The sequence below is a fragment of the Leucoraja erinacea genome, chromosome 4 (genome assembly GCF_028641065.1).
Source record: "Leucoraja erinacea ecotype New England chromosome 4, Leri_hhj_1, whole genome shotgun sequence".
Classification (NCBI taxonomy): domain Eukaryota; kingdom Metazoa; phylum Chordata; class Chondrichthyes; order Rajiformes; family Rajidae; genus Leucoraja; species Leucoraja erinaceus.
The window spans coordinates 55,379,612-55,405,125 of record NC_073380.1 but is presented as its reverse complement, the minus strand read 5'-3'; the positions used below and the strand labels follow the sequence as shown (position 1 = coordinate 55,405,125).

Here is a 25,514-nt window from a genome sequence, read left to right as displayed (position 1 = left end):
GCTCGGCTCTGCCTTCCCGCCAGGTTGGCCAGCAGCCCTCCAACTCCAACCCCCTCCCCTCAGTCCAACACCGAGATCCAGACCGACTGACCAAATGGTGTCAGCACAATAACCTGGCTCTCAACATCAGTAAGACCAAGGAACTGATTGTGGACTTTAGTAGGGGAAGAATGGGGACCCACAATCTGTCCATATCAATGGGACAATGGTGGAGAGGGTCAATAACTTCAAATTCCTGGGCGTGCATATAACAGAAGATCTTTCCTGGACCCAGCACACCGATGCAATTGTAAAGAAGGCACGTCAGCGATTGTACTTCGTAAGAAGATTACGGAGATTCGGCATGTCAAAGAGGATTCTCCTAAACTTCTACAGGTGCACGGTAGAGCGCATTCTGACTGGTTGCATTGTGGCCTGGTTCGGCAAATTGAACATCCAGGAGCGGAAAAGACTACATAAAGTTGTGGCCACTGGCCAGTCTATCACCGGCTTTGACCTTCCCACTATCGAAGGGATCTATCGTAGTCGCTGCCTCAAAAAGGCAGCCAAATTCATCAAGGTCCTACACCATCCTGGCCACACACTTATCTCACCACTGCAATCAGGAAGAAGGTGCAGGAGCCTGAAGACTGTAACGTCCAGGTTCAGGAACATCTTCTTCCCCACAGCCATCAGGCTATTAAACTTTACAACGAATAAGCTCTGAGCTCTGAACTGCAAAAGCCTATATTATTATTGCACTATTTTTTATTTTTTGAACTTTTTCTTTTTTTTCCTCTTCCCCCATTATGTACTATGTTTACATATTCCCATATTCTGTTGTGCTGCAGCAAGTAAGAATTTCATTGTCACACATGAGACATTTGACAATAAAACACTCTTGACTTGCTGAAGATGGGCAGCCGCCGGCCCTGCTTGAAGACGGGCGACTCGGAGCCGCTGCTGCTGGAGTGGTCCTGGTCGGAGAGAGAGTCCGCGGATGGGCTCCTGCTGGCCTTCGGCAGGCCGGGCGCCGGCTGGAGCTGCTGGTGATGGTGGTGCTGGCGGCAGCAGCAACCTCCTCCCCCTCCCTCCTTTGCCCAGCCCCAAGCCCAGAGTCGGGGCCAGCTTCAACTCCAGGTCGGGGCTGAAGGCCGTCCCGCAGCACGGCACAGTCGAGCGCCGGGCCACAGGAGGCCGAGTCCAGGCTGGTGTTCTGGTGCAGGCGAGGCCGGGCCCTCGCTCCACCTCGGGGTTGTAGATGAAGTGGCAGCGGGTACCGTAAGGGCAGAAGCCGGCGGTGTACAAGGTGCAGCACGGCTCCGTCCTGTACTTGGAGTGTCGGCTGAGGGAGCGCAGCTCAGCCAGGCCATTGGCGAATTGGCACTTGTCGCCGTAGCAGCCCATCTTCTTCTGGAGTTGGAGCAGGGTTGGGCTGGAGTTGGCGCTTCTTCTCATGGTGGCTATGGCTGTGGGCCTGGGGACCGCTGGTGTCGTCGGTCCGGGGCTGTCGGTTGGCCGGGCAGGAGAGGCGGAGGTGAGCTGGGGTTGGTGCTTCTCCGTGCTGGCTGGGGGCCGGTGTCCCGTTGGTCCGGAAGTCTCCGACCGACCCCCGGGCGTGGATGGGACACTCGAGTGGAAGGGGAAGGACCAGTGGTGGTTTGTCTGCGCTTGCAGCGCCGGGGATCTGGGTTCGATCCTGTCTACGGGTGCTGGCTATATGGAGTTTGTAGTTCTCCCCGTGACCGCGTGGGTTTCATCTGGGTGCTCTGATTTTTTCCTCCCACATCCCAAAGAGGTGCAGGTTTGTAGGTTAATTGGCGTCAGTAAAATTGTAAATTGTCCCTAGTGTGTAGGATAGTGCTAGTGTACGGGGTGTTTGCTGGTCGGCGCGGACCCAGTGAGCCTGGATCAAACATTGGTCCCTGGTGCCGTGAGGCAGCAACTCCACCGCCGTGCCGTGCCGCCCCAAATGTGATGACTGGTCGGGCTCCACGTGTTCTGAACCGCATTCCATGTGTCCGCATAGAAGTCACGGAGGTTGAGCAAGGGCAGTTCGGCCAGGCCCTCGTCAAACTCGCAGTTCCTCATGGCGCTCTCGAGGTTCTTCTGCCGCCGGTAGAAGTGGGAGAACTTGTTGAAGATGAGGGTGATGGGAAGCCCGTCGAGTGCCGGGCCAGCTTCAGGATGCGGAAGATCCTCATCAGCCGGAGGACCTGCACCATGCGCCCGAGGTTGGGCAGAGCGGGGCTGATGTCCACCACCAGGTTTACCAGCAGCGTCAGATAGAACGGGGATACGGACATCAGGTCGATCAGGTTGAGAGGGCGGCTGAAGAAGTGGAGGGGCCCAGGAGACACCAGGAACCTGGACAAGAGCTCCAGGGTGAACCAGGCCATGCAGAGTTGTTCCACCATCTCAAAACGGGGGTCGTCCCGTCTCTCGCCCTCCCCGTCCACCAGCTGAAACTCGTCCATGCTGTTCAGGCACATGGTGGCTATGGACCCCAAGACCATGATGATGGAGAGGACACTGTAGATCCTGCTTACGATGTTGTAGCCAGGGTTCTCGAACATCAGCCATAGTCGCCTGCGGCAGCTGCCAAAGATCTGGCTGTCGTACTTGGAGGCGTCCTGGTAAAAGGTGAGCACCTCGTTGAGGGAGGAGGTGGTGCTGCCTCGTCTCGTGCTCGCCGTCTCATCTACGTCATCCTGGTCGGTCCCTGGCGCCCGTCCCTGGCACGGCGGGTCGAGGAGGAACTCCTCCATGCCCCAGTATTCCATCTCCTGCCGAAAGATGCACGGCTTGCCGGTCACCCTCAGCCTCCCCGTGTGGTAGGAGTTGAGCACCAGGGGGAAGAGGGCCGGGTTCCTGTCGAAGTAGAACTCCTTCAACTCCTCGTCGTAATCGTCGCACAGCCGGAGGATGGACTCGGCCGAGTGGCACCTGGGCAGCTGGCCAAGCCTGGTGTCCGGGAACCGCGCCAACACCCACCGGCTCAGCTTCCTCTTCAAACCCCCCACGTTGATGCTGATCTCCCCGTCACCCATATCCTCGCCCGAGGACAGGGAGTCCCGTACCGGAGTGGACATCCTTGGCTTGGTGGGGTCCGGGACGAGAGGGGAACTGAAACAGAGCATAAGTTCATAGGAAATAAGTAGTTGAGGCACATACTATTGCAATGTTTAATAAACATTTAGACAGGTACATGGATAGGATGGGTTTAGAGGGATATAGGCAGCAGGCAGGTGGGACTAGTGTAAATGGGACATGTTGACCGGAGTGGGCAAGTTGGGCTGAAGGACCTGCATCCACACTGTATGACTCTGTGAACAGAATTAGGTCCTACGGTCCATCAAGGCTGCTCCGCCATTCGATCATGGCTGATCTATCTTTCTGTCCCAACTTCATTCTCCTGCCTTCTCCCCATAACCCGTGACTCCCTTACTAATCAAGTACCTGTCAATCTCTGCTTTAAAAATACCCAATGACTTGGCCTCCACAGCCGTCTGTGGCAATGAATTCCACAGATTCACCACCCTGTTGCTAAAGAAATTCCTTCTCATCTCCTTTCTAAAGGTACGTCCTTTTATTCTGAGGCTGTCCCTTCCGATGCAAGACAGACAGCACTAGGCCTGTACTCACTGGAGTTTAGGGGACCTCATTGAAATTTAACAAACAGTGAAAGGCCTGGATACAGTGAATGTGGAGAGGATGTTTCCACTCATGGGAGTCTAGGACAAGAAGGCATAGCCCCAGAATAATATGACATACCTTTAGAAAGGAGATGAGGAATTTATTTAGTCATTGGGTGGTGAATCTGTGGAATTCATTGACACTTGACAGCTGTGGAGGCCATATGATTGGGTATTGTTAAGGTGGAAATTGACAGATTCTTGATTAGCAAGGGCGTCAATGGTTATGGGGAGAAAGCAGGAGAATGGGGTTGAGGGGGAAAGATAAATCAACAATGATTGAATAGCGGAGTAGACCCGATGGGCCGAATGACCTACTTCTTCTGCTCCTATGAAAAAAACATCAAAATCTATTATAAAGAAGTCTGTAATAACGAGGGTTTACTGTATACAGAATGAATTTGGGGTCTTTGTCCATACTTGCAAATTTGAATGAACATACTTGTATTATGGATCATAGGTATAAAAGGTGAAATTGTACCAGCACATCATGAAGTTACTGTCTGAAGAAGCTGAATTGATACTAACCGAGTCGATTATTAAAGTGCCTGCCCCATAAATGTTGTGCGCACTGATTTTCAGCCCATCTCTCTTAAACCATCTGCTGCATTAATTGCACTATCACTATCACTATCACCAGTTTTCAAAGGAGATTCATTAAGTACTTGACATTAAGTAAAATATGTCAAGAACCTATTGAGAAAATTAAATTAATATCTCAGCAAGAAAATAGAGGGAAAATCTTCTGTTGGTATTAGGACATGTTCCCTTTTGCTTGATGGTTAATTTGATATTAAAAATAGATTACTGGAAATTATATTCAATTAAGCTTTGAACCGAAAAATTTGATATTGAAGATGAATGAGAACAAAACTTTTTCTTAATTGTTTAGGATATGAGTGTCGTTGGCAAAGCCAGCTTTTATTGCCCATCTTTCATTGCACTTGAGAAAGGTGGTGGTAAGCTGCCTTCTTGAATGACTGCTGGCCATGTTGTGTTGGGGAGGGAGTTCCAAGATTTCGACCCAGTGACGGTAAAAACTTTTGACGAAGGATCCCAACCTGAAATGTCACCCATCCTTTTACTTCAGAAATGCCGTCTCACTCACTGAGTTACTCCAGCGCTTTGTTTCTATCTACAGTGAAGGACCAGTGCTCTATCTCCAAGTGCGTGACTTGGAGGTGAAGCTGCTGATGGTTCCTATCCATCTGCTAGCCTTGAGGATAGTATAGCAGGGGGTAGGTAGGTTTGGTTTGGTTTGTTTTAGTGAAACAATGTGGAAACAGGTCCACCAGCCCAACAAGTCCACTCCCACCATCAATCACCCGTACGTACACTTGTCCTATGTTATCCCACTTTTGCTTCATACTCGGGGCAATTTACAGAGGGCTAATTAACCTACAAACTGCATGTCGTTAGAGTGCTGGAGGAAACCAGAGTACACAGACAGCACCCATAGTCAGGATCGAACCCGGAATTCCAAACATTCAGCGCTGCCAGAGTGAAGTCCCTATGCACCTAATTTTTAATCCCATAAACCTGTATTTTTATTTGCTTCTGTATCTGTATTTGTATTTTATTTGCTGTCTCCATAATATTTCACAACAGTTTTGTCACTAAAACAAAGACCATTCCATAAACACTCACGGTTGGTCTTGAAGTAAAATAGTGTTGCAATTCTTGCGAATGAAAGATGACATCCCTGTTTGCAAACGATAATTGAAGTCAATGTTTTCTCTGGCTTCACTGGAGTGACTCCACACATAAGTTCACCAATGCAGGCACGCCGCAGTTGGGTATCAAACACATCGTTAATGGACAACACGTATCCTGAGAAAGAGAATTTTAAAAAATAAGGAAGTTTAGTTTAGTTTAGTTCAGAGATTCAGCGTGGAAACAGGTTCTTTGGCTCACTTAGTCCGCGCCGACCAGCGATCCCCATACACGAGCTTTCTCCTACACACTAGGGACAATTGACAATTTGACCAAAGCCAATAGATCCTACAAATCTGTACGTCTTTGGAGTGTGGGAGGAAACCGGAGCTCCCAGAGAAATCCCATGCAGTTCACAGGGAGAACGTACAAACTCCGTACAGACAGCACCCGTAGTCAGGATCGAATCCGGGTCTCTGGCACTGTAAGGCAGCACCTCTACCGCCGCACCATCACGCCTCCCGCAAGTATTTATTACCCAGATAAAGGTTCAATATCTTCATAGAATCATGCAGCATGGAAACAGGCCCTTCAGCCCAACATGGCCGTGCCGACCAAGATGCCCCCCTAAATACTCTCTAGAATTTAGGAGATTGAGAGGGGATCTTATAGAAACTTACCAAATTCTTAAGGGGTTGGACAGGCTAGATGCAGGAAGATTGTTCCCGATGTTGGGGAAGTCCAGGACAAGGGGTCACAGCTTAAGGATAAGGGGGAAATCCTTTAAAACCGAGATGAGGAGAACTTTTTTCACACAGGGAGTGGTGAATCTCTGGAACTCTCTGCCACAGAGGGTAGTTGAGGCCAGTTCATTGGCTATATTGAAGAGGGAGTTAGATGTGGCCCTTGTGGCCAAGGGGATCAGAGGGTATGGAGAGAAGGCAGGTACGGGATACTGAGTTGGATGATCAGCCATGATCATATTAAATGGCGGTGCAGGCTCGAAGGGCCAAATGGCCTACTCCTGCACCTAATTTCTATGTTTCTATGTTTCTATCTAAGCTAGTCCCATTTTTCCATGTTTAGTCCATATCCCTCTAAACTCTTCTCCATGTACCTGTCCAAATGTCTTTTAAATGTTGTTATTTTACCTGCTCAACCACTTTCTCTGCTGGCTTGTTCCATATACCCACCACCCTCTTTGTGTTTAAAGGTTGCCCCTCACGTTCCTATTAAACCTTTCCTCTATTACCTTAAACCTATGTAGGTAACATTGTAAATTGTCCATTGTGTGAGTAGGGGTTCATGTGTGCAACATAACGTTGGTCATAGAGTGATACAGTGTGGAAACATGCCCCTTCGGCCCAACTTGCCCACACCGGCCAACATGTCCCAGCTACACTAGTCCCACCTACCTGTGCTTGGTCCACATCCCTCCAAACCTGTCCTATCCATGTACCTGTCTAACTGTTTCTTAAACGTTGGGATAGTCCCAGCCTCAACTACCTCATGTGGCAAGCTTGTTCCATACACCCACCATCCTTTGTGTGAAAAAGTTACCCCTCAGATTCCTATTAAATCTTTTCCCCTAGTATCCATGTGTGCACAGGGATCGCTGGTCGGGGCAGACTCGGTGCACCGAAGGGCCTGTTTCCATGCTGTATCTCTAAACTAAACTAAACGTTGAAGCAGGCTCAATGGGCCGTGGTCTGTTCCTACTCTTGATTTATTTGTTAATATGTTTGAATCCCTGTGGAATGAAATACCCATTCAGTCCGTGATATTCCAACTAACTCGCATCATTCTTGACATCGAACCAAATCCCAACCGAACAGCCCACACACTGAGCATTCGGTGATAATTTTCTCTCTTAGGACTGTGTCCCAGATCCATAATAAGCAGGCTTGAAACAGGCACAGTCTGTTAAAGACACAAAATGCTGGAGTAACTCAGCTGGCCAGGCAACATTCCTGAAGAAAATGAATCGGTGACATTTTGGTCGGAACCCTTCTTCAGATTGTGGGTAACAATAATCTTTGGTATAAACCAGCATCAGCAGGGGCTGATGGCAATTCAGGGGCAGCACAGTGGCGCAGCTGTTGAGTTGCTGCCTTAAAGCGCCTGACACCCGGGTTCGATCTTGATCATGGGTGCTGTCTGTAAGGAGTTTGTTCGTTCTCCCTCTGACCATGTGTGTTTTCTCTGGGTGCTCCTGATTCCTCCCACATTCCAATGACATGTAGGTTAATTGTCTTTGGTAAAATTGTAAATTGTCCCTGGTGTGTAAGATAGAGCTAGTGTATGGGGTGGGTGTAAATGCTGGTTATAATTAGATACTTCGATCAGGATAATCTTCCAGAGCGAAAAGTCAAGAGTGTTTCATTGTCGTATTTTCTGAAACAGATCAATGAAATTCTTACTTGCAGCAGTATAACAGGTCTGTAAACACAGTACTTAACAGATAACATAATAAACAAACAAAAAAGTTGAATATATAAAAAAAACAATATTAGTGCAAAAACAAAGACAGTTATAGGGTTTAGTTTGGTTTGGTTTAGTTTATTATTGTCACGTTTACTGACAATACTGTGAAAAGCTTTTGTTTGCAAGCTATCCAGTTTGACAAAAGACTATACAAGAGTACGATCAAGCCGTCCACAGTGTACTGATACAAGATAGGTAGTACAACATTTAGTCCAAAGATATAACACTGAAGCCCAATAAAGTCTGATTAAAATCAAGCCAAAGGTCTTCAATGAGATAGATGGGAGGTCTGGACCACACCCTAGCTGATGAGAGGACGGTTCAGTTGCCTGAAGAATATTCTGATGCTGTGGCCTCTGGTCCTTGTCTCTCCCACTAGTGGAAACATCCTCTCCACATCCATTCTATCCAGGCCTTTCACTGTGATCTTATCCAGTTGTGGACAAGAACAAACTCCCCACCGAGAAAATCCACTTGCTGGCGTGGCCTCGGTACTTGACGTGACTGGGGTGAGGAGGGGTGGGTTTGCTGTTGATTTGCCGCAACCCCCAGAGGGAGAGAGGGAGGAAGCATCACTTTTTCAACAAGGTCCAAACCGCACACAACTTGGCTTTGTCTCACTTGGGGAAAACAAAAATCAAAAAGAAGTTGGATCGTTGCTGCTCTAATCTCATAATCCTGCCAACATTTTTCCACATGAACGTGGAGGGGCTGGTGGGGTGGAATAGATTTCCCAAAAATCACAAGGGAAGGAATGATTAAGCCTGACAACTGAGACAGTTTGCTGGTCTTTTTCTTTCTGAAAGCCGTTTGCATTATGCATACAGCCATCTGTTATATAACAGTGTTTACTCTGACATGAAGTTGGACTGTTTTCTGTATAAGTGAGCGTAATCAAGCAACTCTCCAGGATCATTTTAGCAAGGGATATTTATTTTCGAGGTCACAGTTTTACAAGTTTCCTCTTTCTGGGAATAAACCGAAAATTGAGATTCCAAACAACTCCAAGCTCCAAACCATAGATTGGCAATGGGAATAGAGAGTTCAGGATTTCAGCACGTCCCAAGGAAAGACTTAAAAGCCAATTGTACCTTTGGAGCAGTGTCGTGACAGCTAAGTTACTGGACTTACTTACATCTAGAGTTCTGGACCATTGACTGAGAGGCATGAGTTCAAATCCCACCATGATTACTGTGGAATTTAAATTCCAGTAATCAAATAAATCTGGAACTACCATATAAAAGTAACATTTGATCGGATAACCATGAAACTTCCATGGTGTCTGCCAAACTGTGGCAGAAACTAATGTCCTTTAGATGAGACATGCATATCGTCACTCATCTGGCATGCGTCACTCCACCAATACGTAGAGTAGACAATTAGAACCTCTCCCCCAGGTGGAAAATGGCAAAGACTAGAGTGCATGGCTACAAGGTGACAGGGACAAAAGTTAAAGGGGATGTGTGAGGCAAGTTTTATTTTACACAGAGTGCCTGGAGCGCACTGTCAGGTGTGGTGATGGAGGCAGATACAATGCTGACATCTAAGAGGCTTTTTGAAAGGCACATGGATATGTGGAGCGGAGTCAAGAGATATGGGGAGAAGGCAGGAAAGGGGTACTGATTGTGGATGATCAGCCATGATCATAATGCATGGCGGTGCTGGCTTGAAGGGCCGAATGGCCTACTCCTGCACCTATTGTCTATGGTCTATTGATATGCAGGAAATGGAGCGATATGGATCATGTGCAGGCAGATGTGATTAGTTTAACATGGAATCGTGTTTGGCACAGACATTGTGGGCTGAAGAGTCTGGTCCTCTGATATACTGTATTAATGTCTGCAAAAGCTCTTTCATGAAGGGATAACATCATGAAACCGTGACTAGTACTTGACCATCAAGGACCCATTAACTTGGCCTTGCTTTGTGGCATTCTAAGGCTTGGTGATTGGAGCGGAGAATGGAAATGAGGAGGAATTACTTTAGTCAGAAGGTGGTGAATCTGTGGAATTCATCGCCGCAGACAGTGGCTGAGGCCAAGTCATTGGGTATTTTAAAAATGGAGGTTGACCGATTCTTGACTAGTAAAGGTGTCAAAGATTATGGGAAGAAGACAAAATGTGGATGAGAGAGATAAATAGCTCATCCATGATCAAATGGCAGAGCAGGCTCGATGGACCGAAAGGCTTAGACAGCGTTGAAACAGGTCCTGCGGGCCCACCGAGTCCATGCCGACCACGATCGCCCCATACACTAGCACTATTCTACACACTAGGGACAATTTACAATGTTCAGTGGCCAATTAAACTGCAACCCTGTACATCTTTGGAATATGAGAGGAAACTGGAGCACCCACAGAAAACCCACAAAGTCACATGGAGAATGTTCAAACTCCGTACAGACAGCACCCGTAGTCTGGATCGAACCCGCGCCTCTGGCGTTATAAGACAGCTACTTAACCACCGCACCACCCCTAATTCTGCTCCTATGTCTAATGATTTGAGTTGACTCTTAACTGATTCCTCAGGAGAGGAGTCACATTACTGTACTATCATTTGCTTGGTTTTTCCTGCCCCTCCTCGCTTGCACTTTTTTTGCCCCCCCACCACCACCCACAACCATTATCAGTGAAGAAGGGTCCCGACCCGAAACGTACCCTATCCTAGTTCTTCAGAGATGCTGTCTGACCCGCTGAGTTACTCCTGCACTTTGTCTCGAATCATTTGTGTGGTAGAAGCAAATATAAGACTGGGACTTCTTGCTATATTCATGGAACATAGGTTTAGGTTTATTATTGTCACGTGTACCGAGGTACAGTGAAATGCGGAGTCCTTGCACTGCGCGTCTTTTCTGCTATCCTTCTGATAGCTTTTTTTGCATCTCTGTGGAGAATCATTGCAATTGCCCCTAGAAAGAGGCAAGATTCAAATCGGCCCATTATGTTCACATGTCATGGGAGCAGAATTGGGCCATTCAACCCACCCAGCCTACTCCGCCATTCAATCATGGCTGATCTATTTTTTCCATTCAACCCCATTCTCCTGACAACTCCCCACATCTTTTGTCACCCTTACTAATCAGGAATCTGTCAATCTTCGCTTTAAAAGTACCCAATGACATAGAAACATAGAAATTAGGTCCATGAGCCATCTGTGCCTGCAATGCCATTCCACAGATCATGGCTGATCACCACCTCTGATCCAAACCTGAAATCCTCCTTATCTCTGATTTCTAAAGGGCCACCTCCTTTATAGCCAATGATTCCGAGCCGTCTTTGCCCTCCACAGATTCACCACTCTCCCAAAGAGCATCTCATTTTCTAAAGCTACCTCCTCTTATTCCACTTTGCCCTCCATTCTATCTCCCACGAGCGGAAGCATTTCGCATCCATTATCCAGACCTTTCGCTATTCGGTGAGTTTCAAAGAGGTCCCCCCTCAACCTTCTAAACTCCAGCGAGTACAGGCCCAGTGCCGTCAAATGCCTATACTTCATACAAAGTCTGTATCCAAACGTAATTTCCTTCATCCTGTTCTCAACATGCACACAACATAGATTCTGTGGTTTATTTTTGAATAGTTCGCTGTTTGGGAGTCTTTAATGAACTATGCATATTTATTTTACTTGCTCCATTACAAGTGAACTAATATGATCACTCTGGGAATTTTAGCAGCCCAAATACAAGAAACTAATTTACCCGCATTTAAATGCTATCTGATATTCCCACAGGCCCTATTACCACCATTACCCACTAATCTATGGTTTCTCTCTATAATTATAATTCCCTGCCTCCTCTAGTCCCTTCAATGCACATCCACTGCCAATTTACATTTCCCCTCTGCTAATGTGCCAAATAAATTCTCCAGGAAAACCGGAATGGTAATGGTCCTGACACGGAACTTTGGGAAGATAGACACAAAATGCTGGAGTAACTCAGCAGGACAGGCAGCATCTCTGGACAGAAGGAATGGGTGACGTTTCTGGTCGAGACCCTTCTTCACCACTGGAACTGGTGAAGAAGTCTTGGGTAGGCTAATGGGACTGAAGGATGATAAATCCCCTGAGCCTGATGGTCTGCATCCCAGGGTCCTCAGGGAGGTGGCTCTAGAAATAGTGGACGCTTTGGTGATCATTTTCCAATGTTCAATAGATTCAGGATCAGTTCCTGTGGATTGGAGGATAGCTAATGTTATCCCACTTTTCAAGAAAGGGGGGAGAGAAAACGGGGAATTACAGACCAGTTAGCCTGACTTCGGTGGTTGGAAAGATATGAGTTTTCTCCGGGTGCTCGGGATTCCTCCCACACTCCAAAGACGCGCAGGCTTGTAGGTTAATTGGCTTCTGCAAATTGTCCCGAGGTCATGATTGAACCCGGGTCTCAAGCGCTGTGAGGCAGCAGTTCTACCAACTGTGCCACTGTGCCGCCATTATTCTCCGCGCTCCAGAATTATAATGGCAGCTTTAACTTTAACTCATTAACTTTGTGGGTTATATCAGGCCTGGTACTGAGATTTCAAAGTAATGGAGGGGAATGCAGGGACAGGGAAGGGAAATCTATTATTCTTGTTACGTGAGCTGCCCCTAACGAGCGTCCCGCAACTTTTCCCAGATACCTTGCGCAGATTAATATATTTTTCCCAATCAGGGTAATGTACCATCAAGACAGCTGACTTCAATTATCCCTCATAAAAATTAATTGGCGTCACGAGGATGGACTTTTGTTTCCTGGAAGTTTTGCTGGGAATCCATAACAAGCCGCATTTCCCACTTGAATAAATCACATACCATCGAATGCTTTCCAAAGAATTCCCTACAGCCACATAAACCTCAACAGGCTGCATCTCCCATGGCCCAAATACATTCCCTTCATTATTAATGGCAACACACATTACAGCCCTTCCATTTCTATGGAACCAGCCCAGAGCTCAATTAATTATTGAATCAGTGTGTTCTATTGCACAATAACATCTTATCTCTCATGTAAGAAGAAACTTCAGATGCTGGTTTACACCGAAGATAGACACAAAATGCTGGAGTAATTCAGCGAGTAAGGCAGCATCTGTGGAGAAACAGAGTAGGTGACGTTTTGTGTCGTGACCCTTTTTATCTCTCGTTCAGCACCGTGTTTGAGTGTGACGTCCCTTTAATTCTCACTACCTCATTGGAGATCCTCGGACTATCTTTAATCGGACTTTACTGGACTTTATCTTGCACTAAACATCATTCCCTTTATGCTGTGTCGGTACATTGTAGACGGCTCGATTGTAATCATGTATAGTTTTTCCAATTACGATCGCACGCAACAAAAAAGCTTTTCACTGTACCTCAATACACGTGATAATAAATTAAACTAAATTAGAAGAATCTAAACCAAGACACCTCAGCACCACATTACTCCTGTATGTGGCACTACAGTCTTTAGATGCGCCCAAATGCAGGTCAAGCACACAGTGGTCCAGGATCAAAATCCAACATCTTCCTTTCTGTAATCAGGCTTTTGCACGGTAGTTCTGTAAGCTAGGGGACTGTCCGATTCACCTCTACCCCATTGTGGGCATTGGATTTTGTCTAAGGAATGGATTAGTTTAGAGATACAGCATGAAAACAATTCCACCGAGACCACGCTGACCAGCGATCTCCCGTTCACGCGGTTTCTGTTATCCCACTTTGGGAGTTCAGCTGTTTTCACAGAATACCTTAAGTGGGTGAGATTTCACAGTGGTGATAGCTCATAGAGCAAAGAGTAGCCGGAAGCCAGAGGATTGGGAAACGTTCATATGACAACAGAAGGAAACAAAACGGACAATACGGGCTGAAAAGATGAAGTACGAAGGGAAGCTGGCCAGGAATATAAAGAAGGACAGTAAAAGCTTCTTTAGATATGTTAAGGGAAAAAGAGTAGCAAAGTCAAATGTGGGTCCCTTGAAGGCAGACACGGTTGAAATTATTATGGGCAACAAGGAAATGGCAGAAGAGTTGAATAGGTACTTCGGATCTGTCTTCACTAAGGAAGACACAAACAATCTCCCAGAAGTACTGGAGGACAGAGGATCTAAGGGGGTAGAGGAACTGAAAGAAATTTTCATTAGGCGCGAAATAGTATTGGGCAGGCTAATGGGACTGAAGGATGATAAATCCCCTGGACCTGATGGTCTGCATCCCAGGGTCCTCAGGGAGGTGGCTCTAGAAATAGTGGACGTATTGGTGATCATTTTCCAATGTTCAATAGATTCAGGATCAATTCCTGTGGATTGGAGGATAGCTAATGTTATCCCACTTTTCAAGAAAGGAGCGAGAGAGAAAACTGGGAATTACAGACCAGTTAGTCTGACTTTGGTGGTGGGAAAGATGCTGGAGTCAATTATTAAAAGAGGTAATAATGGGGCATTTGGATAGCAGTAAAAGGATTAGTCCAAGTCAACATGGATTTATGAAAGGGAACTCATGCTTGACTAATCTTCTGGAATTTTTTGAGGATGTGACAAGTAAAATGGATGAAGGGGTGCCAGTGGATGTAGTGTATCTAGACTTTCAGAAAGCCTTTGATAAGGTCCCGCACGAGAGACTGGTGACTAAAATTAGAGCACATGGTATTGGGGGTAGGGTGTTGACATGGATAGAAAATTGTTTGGCAGAGCAAAGACCGGAGTGAACGGGTCCTTTTCATAATGGCAGGCAGTGACGAGTGGAGTGCCGCAAGGGTCGGTGTTGGGGCCGCAACTGTTTACCATATATATTAATGATTTGGAAGAGGGAATTAGGAGCAACACTTGTAAGTTTGCGGATGACACAAAGCTGTGTGGCAGTGTGAGCTGTGAAGAGGATGTTAGGAGGTTGCAGGGTGACCTGAACCGGTTGAGTGAGTGGGCAGATGCGTGGCAGATGCAGTATAATATAGATAAATGTGAGGTTATGCACTTTGGCGGCAAAAACAAGGGGGCAGATTATTATCTCAATAGGGTTAGGTTAGGTAAGGGGGAGGTGCAGCGAGACCTGGGCGTCCTTGTACACCGGTCACTGAAAGTTGGCGTACAGGTACAGCAGGCAGTGAAGAAAGCTAATGGAATGTTGGCCTTCATAACAAGAGGATTTCAGTATAAGAGTAAAGAGGTTCTTCTGCAGTTATATAGGGCTCTGGTGAGACCACAGCTGGAGTATTATGTACAGTTTTGGTCTCCTAATTTGAGGAAGGACATCCTTGTGATTGAGGCAGTGCAGCGTAGGTTCACGAGATTGATCCCTGGGATGGCGGGACTGTCATATGAGGAAAGATTGAAAATAATAGGCTTGTATTCACTGGAGTTTAGAAGGAGGAGGGGGGATCGTATCGAAACATATAAAATTATAAAAGGACTGGACAAGCTAGATGCAGGAAAATTGTTCCGAATGTTGGGCGAGTCCAGAACCAGGGGCCACAGTCTTAGAATAAAGGGGAGGTCATTTAAGACTGAGATGAGAAAAAACATTTTCACCCAGAGAGTTGTGAATTTATGGAATTCCCTGCCACAGAGGGCAGTGGAGGCCAAGTCACTGGATGAATTTAAGAGAGAGTTAGATAGAGCTCTAGGGGCTAGTGGAGTCAAGGGATATGGGGAGAAGGCAGGCGCGGGTTATTGATAGGGGACGATCAGCCATGATCACAATGAATGGCGGTGCTGGCTCGAAGGGCCAAATGGCCTCCTCCTGCACCTATTTTCTATGTTTCTGGAGCTGCCGCCTCAGGCAGCCTGGGTTCAGTCCTGACCTCCAGTGTTATCTGTGTGGAGTTTGCATGCTCTCTCTGTGACCGCGTGGGTTACCTCTATCAGCCGCAATTTCCCCTCACATCTTAAGAAAATGTGCGTCAGTAGATTAGTTAGCCATGGGAAAGTGCCCCTGGTTTGTGGATAAGTTTAGACTATAGAGATACAGTGCAGAAACTGGCCATTCGACCCACTGAGTCCACACAAACCAGCGATCAGCCCACACACTAGCACTATTCTACACACTAGGGACAATTTTACTGAAGCCAATTAATCTATAAACCTTCACATCTTTGGAGTGTGGGAGGAAACCGGAGCACCCAGAGGAAACCCAAACAGGGAGAACGTACAAACTCTGTGCCGACAACACCCATAGACGGGATCATACCCGGGGCTCTGGCGCTGGAAGGCAGCAACTATATCACTGGGCCAATGAAAAGCGTTAATTGGATATGGCGGACCAATTGAATAACTACTTTGGTTCCGTCTTCACTAAGGAAGACATAAATAATTTGCCAGAAATAGCAGGGGACCGCGGGTCAAAGGAGTTGGAGGAATTGAGTGAAATCCAGGTTAGTCGGGAAGTGGTGTTGGGTAAAATGAATGGATTAAAGGTCGATAAATCCCCAGGGCCAGATAGGCTGCATCCCAGAGTACTTAAGGAAGTAGCTCCAGAAATAGTGGATGCATTAGTAATAATCTTTCAAAACTCTTTAGATTCTGGAGTAGTTCCTGAAGATTGGCGGGTAGCAAATGTAACCCCACTTTTTAAGAAGGGAGGGAGAGAGAAAATGGGGAATTACAGACCAGTTAGTCTAACATCGGTAGTGGGGAAACTGCTAGAGTCAGTTATTAAAGATGGGATAGCAGCACATTTGGAAAGTGGTGAAATCATTGGACAAAGTCAGCATGGATTTACGAAAGGTAAATCATGTCTGACGAATCTTATAGAATTTTTCGAGGATGTAACTAGTAGCGTGGATAGGGGAGAACCAGTGGATGTGGTGTATCTGGACTTCCAGAAGGCTTTCGACAAGGTCCCACATAAGAGATTAGTATACAAACTTAAAGCACACGGCATTGGGGGTTCAGTATTGATGTGGATAGAGAACTGGCTGGCAAACAGGAAGCAAAGAGTAGGAGTAAACGGGTCCTTTTCACAATGGCAGGCAGTGACTAGTGGAGTACCGCAAGGCTCAGTGCTGGGACCCCAGCTATTTACAATATATATTAATGATCTGGATGAGGGAATTGAAGGCAATATCTCCAAGTTTGCGGATGACACTAAGCTGGGGGGCAGTGTTAGCTGTGAGGAGGATGCTAGGAGACTGCAAGGTGACTTGGATAGGCTGGGTGAGTGGGCAAATGTTTGGCAGATGCAGTATAATGTGGATAAATGTGAGGTTATCCATTTTGGTGGCAAAAACGGGAAAGCAGACTATTATCTAAATGGTGGCCGATTGGGAAACGGGGAGATGCAGCGAGACCTGTGTGTCATGGTACACCAGTCATTGAAGGTAGGCATGCAGGTGCAGCAGGCAGTAAAGAAAGCGAATGGTATGTTAGCTTTCATTGCAAAAGGGTTTGAGTATAGGAGCAGGGAGGTTCTACTGCAGTTGTACAGGGTCTTGGTGAGACCACACCTAGAGTATTGCGTACAGTTTTGGTCTCCAAATCTGAGGAAGGACATTATTGCCATAGAGGGAGTGCAGAGACGGTTCACCAGACTGAGTCCTGGGATGTCAGAACTGTCTTATGAAGAAAGACTGGATAGACGGTTTATACTCTCTAGAATTTAGGAGATTGAGAGGGGATCTTATAGAAACTTACAAAATTCTTAAGGGGTTGGACAGGCTAGATGCAGGAAGATTGTTCCTGATGTTAAGGAAGTCCAGGACAAGGGGTCACAGCTTAAGGATAAGGGGGAAATCCTTTAAAACCGAGATGAGAAGAACTTTTTTCACACAGAGTGGTGAATCTCTGGAACTCTCTGCCACAGAGGGTAGTTGAGGCCAGTTCATTGGCTATATTTAAGAGGGAGTTAGATGTGGCCCTTGTGGCTAAGGGGATCAGGGGGTATGGAGAGAAGGCAGGTACGGGATACTGAGTTGGATGATCAGCCATGATCATATTGAATGGCGGTGCAGGCTCGAAGGGCCGAATGGCCTACTCCTGCACCTAATTTCTGTGTTTCTATGTTTCTATGAATGTGGGGAGAGTTTAATTAGCACATGATTAGAATAGAAAATGGATGGTTGATGGTTGGGGTGGGCTCAGTGGGCCGAAGGGCCTGTTTCTGCGCTGTGTACGAGTGCTCTGGGTAGAAGCCAGAGAGAGTGATTGTCGATACTTACCACACAGACGGAGTCCACTCTGCCAACTTGCTCCCGTGCCAGCACCTTGAATAGACGCATAGTCATACAGCGTGGAAACCGGCCCACGTCGACCAACATGCCCCATCTACACATCTCCCACCTGCCTGTATTTGGCCCTTATCCCTCTAAACCTGTCTTATCCATAGCATCCATCCATCTCAGTCCTGTTAATTACACTCACGTGTCCTTTGCCGCAGCCCTGAAACATTTTCTTTTCCACGTGCATTATCTGGTGAACCTGTTTCACCCTCCCCAGTCAGATCACAAGGAAACTGCATAGCAGCCAACATTCTCCCCCGCCCCCCACCCCCCTCCTCTCCGGTTCATCTGCCGATTACCTTACATGCGTTTCCATTGGTAACCAACTCCACTGTATGAAAACAGCTCCTCCTTATAATCTTTACCAAACCCTTTAATTTTATCTTCATCCCGGCGCTCTCCTCAAGTGAGCTTTGATGACACTTTCTGAATGATAACATTGCTCATTAAATGCCTCACTGCCTCTCGATGATTTCCAACACCCTCTCCCTCGTCTCAAAAGGCTTCTGTTAATTTTTTTTATTTGTAACCCCTCTCCCCTACTCTGCATGCTCACCAAATGCACAACAAATTCTTAGGCTAATTCATTATCTGAAGCAATGATTCGCTTCATCAACTGCAATTTGATGATACAAATGGTCGCCTTCTGAACTAGGAGACTCATGATCAGACATGTTAATGGAAGGGCCTCTGAAATCTCCATGGCAACCGTACCACTTTGCAGCTGTGTGAATGTTTTACTCATATGACCAACTTTCAGAATCAAAATCCCTTCTGATATCCTCCTCATTTTCAGTGACAATTTAAAATCCATAGCAACGCAGACCGAATTATCCTCTACAGAGAGACGGGAGGAATAGACTAGGGGTGATAAAGTGCAGAAACAGGCCTTCCTGCCCAACTTGCCCATGCCGACAATATGTCCCATCTACACTAGTCCCACCTGCTGATATTTGGCCCATATCCCTCGAAACCTATCCTATCCCTGTACCTGTCTAAATGCTTCATAAACATTGTGACAGTACCTGCCTCAACTACCTTCTCCGGCAGCTCGTTCCATATGCCCACCTCCCTTTGTGTAAAAAGGTTACCACTCAGGTTCATATTAAATCTATTCCCCCACCCCTTACCTTAAGTTTTTGTCCTCTGGTTCTCAATTCTGCTACTCTGGGTTATAGACTCTGTGCACTTACCCCATCTATTGCTCTCATGATTGTGTTCACCTCTATAAGATCACCGCTCACCCTCCTGCGCTCCAAGGAATAGAGTCCTATCCTGTTCAACCTTTCCCTATAACTCAGGCCCTCAAGTCCTGGCAACATCCTTGTAAATTATGAGGATAGGGTTGATGGTCAGATTCTTTAACCCAGGTTAGGGGTATCCAAAACAAGAGGGTATGGATTTAAGGTGAGAGGTTGGAGTTTTTAAAGGAGATTTGGACACAGAGAGTGGTTGCTGTGTGGAACTCATTGCCAGAGGAGGTGGTAGAGTCAGATGCAATTACTACAATTATCAGTGTGAAGAAGGGTTTCAACCTGAAACATGATCTGCCCATGCCCTCCACAGATGCTGCCTGACCCACTGAGTTACTCTAGCACTTTATTTTTTGTTCTGGATTACAACAATGCCATATTTTATTCCTGCAATAATGACCACTGAGACAGGCACTTGAATGGATAAGGCATGGAAGGATACAGACCTAATGTAGGCAAATGTAAACAGGATGGCACAGTGGTGCAGTGGTAGAGGTGCTACCTTAATGTACCAGAGACCCAGGTTCAAAATGCTGGAGTAACTCAACGAGTCAGGCAGCATCTGTGGAGATAAGGAATAAGTGACGTTTCGGGTCGGAATCCCTTTTCAGACCCAGGTTCGATCCTGACCACTGCCTATACGAAGTTTGTACATTCTCCCTGTGACAGCATGGGTTTCCTCCCACACTCCAAAGACGTGTGGGTTTGTTGTTAATTAACCTGTAAATTGTAAATTGTCCCTAATGTGTAGGATAGTGTTAGTGTATGGGGTGATCACAGGTCGGCTTGGGCCTATTTCCATGCTGCATCTCCAAAATCTAAAGTCTAATTGGGATTAGAGTAGAAAAAAAGACACAAAGTACTGGAGTAACTCAGCGGTTCAGGCAACATCTCTGGAGGACATGGATAGGTGACGTTTTGGTTTGGGACCCTTCTTCAGACTCGGGATTAGAGTAGATGTCTAGGAAGCTCCTGAGGTCTAGGAAATACTTGGTGGGCTGAAGGGTCCGTTTCTGTGCTGTGCTGTGACTTTCATGATCCCGTACACCTGTTGTATTCTACAGGGACATAGTTTGTTGAAAGTGGCATCACAGGTAGGTTGGGTGGTCAAAAGAGCTTTTGGCATATTGGACTTCATCAGTCAGAGTATTGAGTATAAAAGTTGGGAGGTCATGTTGCAGTTGTATAAGACGTTGATGAGGCCGCATTTAGAGTTTTGTGTCCAGTTTTGGACACCATGTTAGAAACATAGAAACATAGAAATTAGGTGCAGGAGTAGGCCATTCGGCCCTTCGAGCCTGCACCGCCATTCAATATGATCATGGCTGATCATCCAACTCAGTATCCCGTTCCAGAGATTCACCACTCTCTGTGTGAAAAAAGTTCTTCTCATCTCGGTTTTAAAGGATTTCCCCCTTATCCTTAAGCTGTGACCCCTTGTCCTGGACTTCCCTAACATCGGGAACAATCTTCCTGCATCTAGCCTGTCCAACCCCTTAATGTTATAGGAAAGATGTCATGCTGGAAAGGATGCAGAGATGACTAACGAGGATGTTGCCACGACTGGAGGGCATGAGCTATAGGGAGAGGTTGAGCAGGCTCGGACTCTATTCCTTGGAGCGTAGGAGGATGAAGGGTGATCCAATAGAGGTGTACAAAATCATGAGGGATAGATGGGGTGGTTGCAGAGCCGTCTTAATGCATGGGTACGCTGGGCAGTTGCCCGGGGCCCCACGAGCATAGGGGCCCCATGCTAATCTATATATTGTAGAATGTTATTGTAGAACATGAAGACGGAGAAGAACATCGCAAGTGCATGAAGGCATTTTTGATTCGGCATAAAGAAACTGGAAGTGTAGAGGCCCCAGTGCACTGCTTTGCCTGGGGGCCTATAATGCTGTTAAGAAGGCCCTGGGTGGACGAACAGTCTCTTGCCCAGAGTAGGGGAATCGAGAACCAGAGGATATAGGTTTAAGGTGAGGGGGGAAATATCTGAGGGGTGACATTTTCACACAAAGGATAGTAGGTGTATGGAGCAAGGTGCCGGAGGAGGTAGTTGAGGCAGGGACTATTGCAAAGTTTAAGAAACATTTAGACAGGCGCATGGATAGGACTGATTTAGAGGGATGCGGGCCCCAAATGCAGGCAGGTGCGACTCGTGTAGATGGGACATAATGGCCAGTTTGGGCAAACTGGGCTGCAGGGGCTGTTTCCACGCTTTATGCATCTATGACTCCGTGACTCTACCTGTCAATTATCTTTGTGACTGAAAATCTAGCATTTAATACCTTGAATTTACAAAAGAACATCTCCAGACCAAATTCCCCAGGGCTGTGTAGTATTCAAAGTACAGCTGCCTTTGGATTACAGATATGGACGTTTGCCAGCCTGTTATACTGATGTTTTTGTGTATGCACTGTCATTTTTAAATGTTACGAATGCATTCACAGTGGGGAGGGAGGGGGTTAAACTAAAAACATAGGGTTCTATTCTGTTATTGATGCATTTATAGCACATTATCTAGCAGCATTTACAAATTTAGCTGATGACCTATTTGTTAATCTTAATTATTTGAGCATTTGGGTTTTGAATGAAATCAGACAGTTATATTGTCTCCTGCATTAAATAACACAGGTAGAGAAAGTTGGCTACTCAACCCTCTGGACAATGATATGTCTTCCCTGTTCCGTCCTACAGTAATTGGTCTACTGCTCAGTGACACAACTGGTAGTGCTGCTGCCTCACAGCGCCAGAGGTCCTGGTTCGATATTGACCTTGGGTGCTGTGTGTGTGTGTGTGGAGTTTGCACGTTCTCCTCCGGACTTCATGGGTTTCCTCTGGGTGCTCCGGTTTCCTCCCACATCCTAAAGACGTGCGGGTTTGTAGGTCAATTGCCCTTTGTAAAATTGCACCTAGTGTGTAGGGAGTAGGTGCAAAAGTGCGATAATGTAGAACTAGTGTGAACGGGTGATTGATGGGTGGCATGGACTCCGTGGGCCGAATGGCCTGTTTCCATGCTGTATCCTTCAATCAATCAATCCATTGGAACAATACAGGAACAGGCCCTTTTCCTACAAAGACTGCACCAAACATGATGTCAAGTTAAACTGATCTCATCTGCCTGCACATGATTCATTTCCCTCTATTCCCTGCACTTCCATGTACCTATCTAAAAGCCTCTTAAACTCCATCGTATCTACTTCCACCACCACCACCCCTGGCAGCACATTCCAGCCACTCACCACTCTCTGTGTAAAAAAATTTGTCCTGCTCATCTCCTATAAAATTGATTCTAAATTTCAAAGAATACAAACTGTTTAGGGCCTCCAAGAGAACCTAAATCACCATAATGAGGCTCTGGAACCACATGCAAACTTGAACACAAAGTGTCAGAGAGTCATACAGTGTGGAAACAGGCCCTTTGGCTGATCAACGTCCCATCTACACAAGTCCCACATATCTATCTGCGTTTGGCCCATCTCCCTCTAAACCCATCCTATACATTGTGTATGCAAGTAAAGAATTTCACTGTACCTAGTCACATGTGGCAATAAAGTATTCCTATTCCTATCCATGTACCTGTCAAAATGTTTCTTAAATGTTGTGAAAGTAGCTGCCTCAACTACCTCCTCTGGCAGCTTGTTCCATACGCCACCCTATGTGTAAACAAAATGTGCTGGAGCATTTCAGCAGATCAGGCAGCATCTCTAGAGTACATAGATAGCTGACACTTCTACAGAATGATTGTGGTGGGGGTGTGTGAAAAAGTAGGAAGAGAGGTGGGGGAGAATAATGCTCGGCAAGTGTTGGGTGGATAATTGCCCTTCAAGTGATAAAGATATGATGGTGCAGGCAGCATTGGCAGATCAATCTTCCTATCACCTATCATTCTCCAGAGATATGTTCATAAATCATAGGGGCAGAATTAGGCCATTCAGTCCATTCAATCTACTAGGCCATTCAATCATGGCTGATCTATCCCTCTCAACCTCATTCTCCTGCCTCTCCCCATAACCCGTGATACCCTTACTAATCAAGAATCTGGCAATCTCCGACCTAAAAATACCCACTGACAGCCTCCACATCTGTCCATAGCAATGTATTCCACCGATTCACCACCCTCCAACTAAAGAAATTCCTCCTCATCTTTCTAAAGGTATGTCCTTTTATTCTGAGGCGGTGGCCTCTGGTCCTAGACTCTCCCACTAGTGGAAACATCCTCTCCACATCCACTCTATCCAGGCCTTTCACTATTTGGTGAGTTTCAATGATGAACCCACTCATCCTTCTAAACTCCAGCGAGTACAGGCTCAGTGCCGGCAAACGCTCACCCAATCATTCCTGGGATCATTCTCGTAAACCTCCTCTGGACCCTCTCCACGCCAGCACATCCCTCCTCAGATATGGAGCCCAAAAATGACTCACAATACTCTAAATGTGGTCTGGCTTATAAGGACTCAGCATTACATCCTGGTTTTTATATTCTAGTATGCGTATATTTTATATTCTAGTCTTCTCAAAATAAATGCTAGCATTGCATTTGCCTTCCTTACTACTAGTTCAACTTTCAAATTTACTTTTTGTAAATCTTTATCCATTGGGTCTCATGGTCATCATTACTAATACTTTCAGCTTTGTTCCAAATTATCTAATCGACTGGATTTAAATTTCCCACCCACCACGGTGCGATTCAAACTACATTTCCAAACCATTTGTCCAGGAGTATTAGATTATCTGCAACATCCCATGAGTGTCTGAGCAGACAAAGATTACATTTATTGATTGATAATGTTAGACAGCAAGTGGGAGCCAGACAGCAGAACGAGGGAAAAATAGAAACGGCAACATTTATCATTGAGTTGGTGGAAATCGATGATTCGCTCAATGTTTTGCTCATACACTGAATGTGTTATCAGATCATTTATCAAGCAAAGATATTCAGGGAGAATGTACGACTGGATTACAAAGGCCCAGACAGCCAACTCTCCTCCCCCGTATCGAGGACACTTCAAAAGTGGTTTATTGCCTCTAAGTTAGGGTGACACAGTGGCGCAGCTTGTAGAGCTGCTGCCTCACAGCAGCAGAGACCCAGGTCTGATTCTGACCTCAGGTGCTGTCTGTGTAGAGTTTGCACGTTCTCCCTGTGATCGTATTGGTTTCCTCCCGCATCCCAAAGACGGGCAGGTTTGTAGGTTAATTGGCCTCAGTAAATCACTCGCCAGTGTGGAGTGAATGGATGCAATGATGGGATGACATAGAATTAATGTGAAAGGACACAAAGTGCTGGAGTAACTTAGCGGGTCAGGCAGCATCTCTGGAGATCATGGACAGGTGACATTTCAGACTCAAAGTCTGAAGAAGCATCCCGGCCCAAAGAGTCACCTATCCATGTTCTCCAGGGATGCTGCCCGACCCGCTGAGTTACTCCAGCACATTGTGTACTTTTGTGTAAACCAGCATCCACAGTTACTTGTTTCTACATAAAACTAGTATGAACAGGTGATCGTTGGTCTGCTTGGACTCGGTGGGCCGAAGGGCCTACTTCCATGTTGTATCTCTAAACTCTAAACACTACCAGTGCTTTTCATAGACTACAGCTCTGCCTTCAACACGGTCATCCCCACCAAACTCACCCCCAAACTCCACCAGCTAGTCCTCAGCTCGTCGATATGCGACTGGATCCTGAATTTGCTGACGGAGCGACCGCAGGCAGTGAGACTGGGCCCGCACCTGTCCTCCACTATCACCCTGAGCACCGGCACACCACAGGGCTGTGTACTGAGCCCCATGCTCTACTCCCTCTTCACTCACGACTGTGTTCCTGCATTCGACACCAACACCATTGATAAGTTTGCAGACGACACAACAGTGATCGGGCAGATCACCAACGGAGATGACACACACTACAGAGCGGAGGTGCAGAACCTGGCGGACTGGTGCTCACATAACAACCTGTCCCCAAACACCTCTAAGACCAAGGAGCTGATTATCAACTACAGAAGGACACATCATGGGGAATACGCTCCAATCTCCATCTACGGGGACAGTGTGGAGAGAGTGGCCAGCTTTAGGTTTCTGGGCACTCACATTTCAGAGGATCTCACATGGTCCACCAACACCGCTGCGCTGGTCAAGAAGGCACAACAATGAATGTTCTTCCTGAGGACATTAAAAAAGAACTGGTCTGCCCCAACAGCTGCTGACAACCTTCTACCGCTGCACCACAGAGAGCATCCTAACATATGGCATCTCTGTGTGGTATCTCAGCTGCACGGAGGCGGAGAGGAGAGCTCTT

The 25,514-nt window shown here is 46.5% G+C and overlaps 1 protein-coding gene across 1 annotated transcript in view; it reads right to left on the bottom strand.

Annotated features, from left to right (window-relative positions):
- Positions 1-1,890: 1,890 nt before the first annotated feature.
- LOC129696051 (potassium voltage-gated channel subfamily S member 2-like) overlaps positions 1,891-25,514 on the bottom strand; it is a 34,427-nt gene continuing 10,803 nt past the window's right edge. The window contains 3 exon segments of the mRNA XM_055633457.1: positions 1,891-2,137; positions 2,140-3,105; positions 5,322-5,504. Of these exon segments, the coding sequence (XP_055489432.1) occupies positions 1,891-2,137; positions 2,140-3,105; positions 5,322-5,374 (1,266 nt within the window). The 5' untranslated portion in view covers positions 5,375-5,504.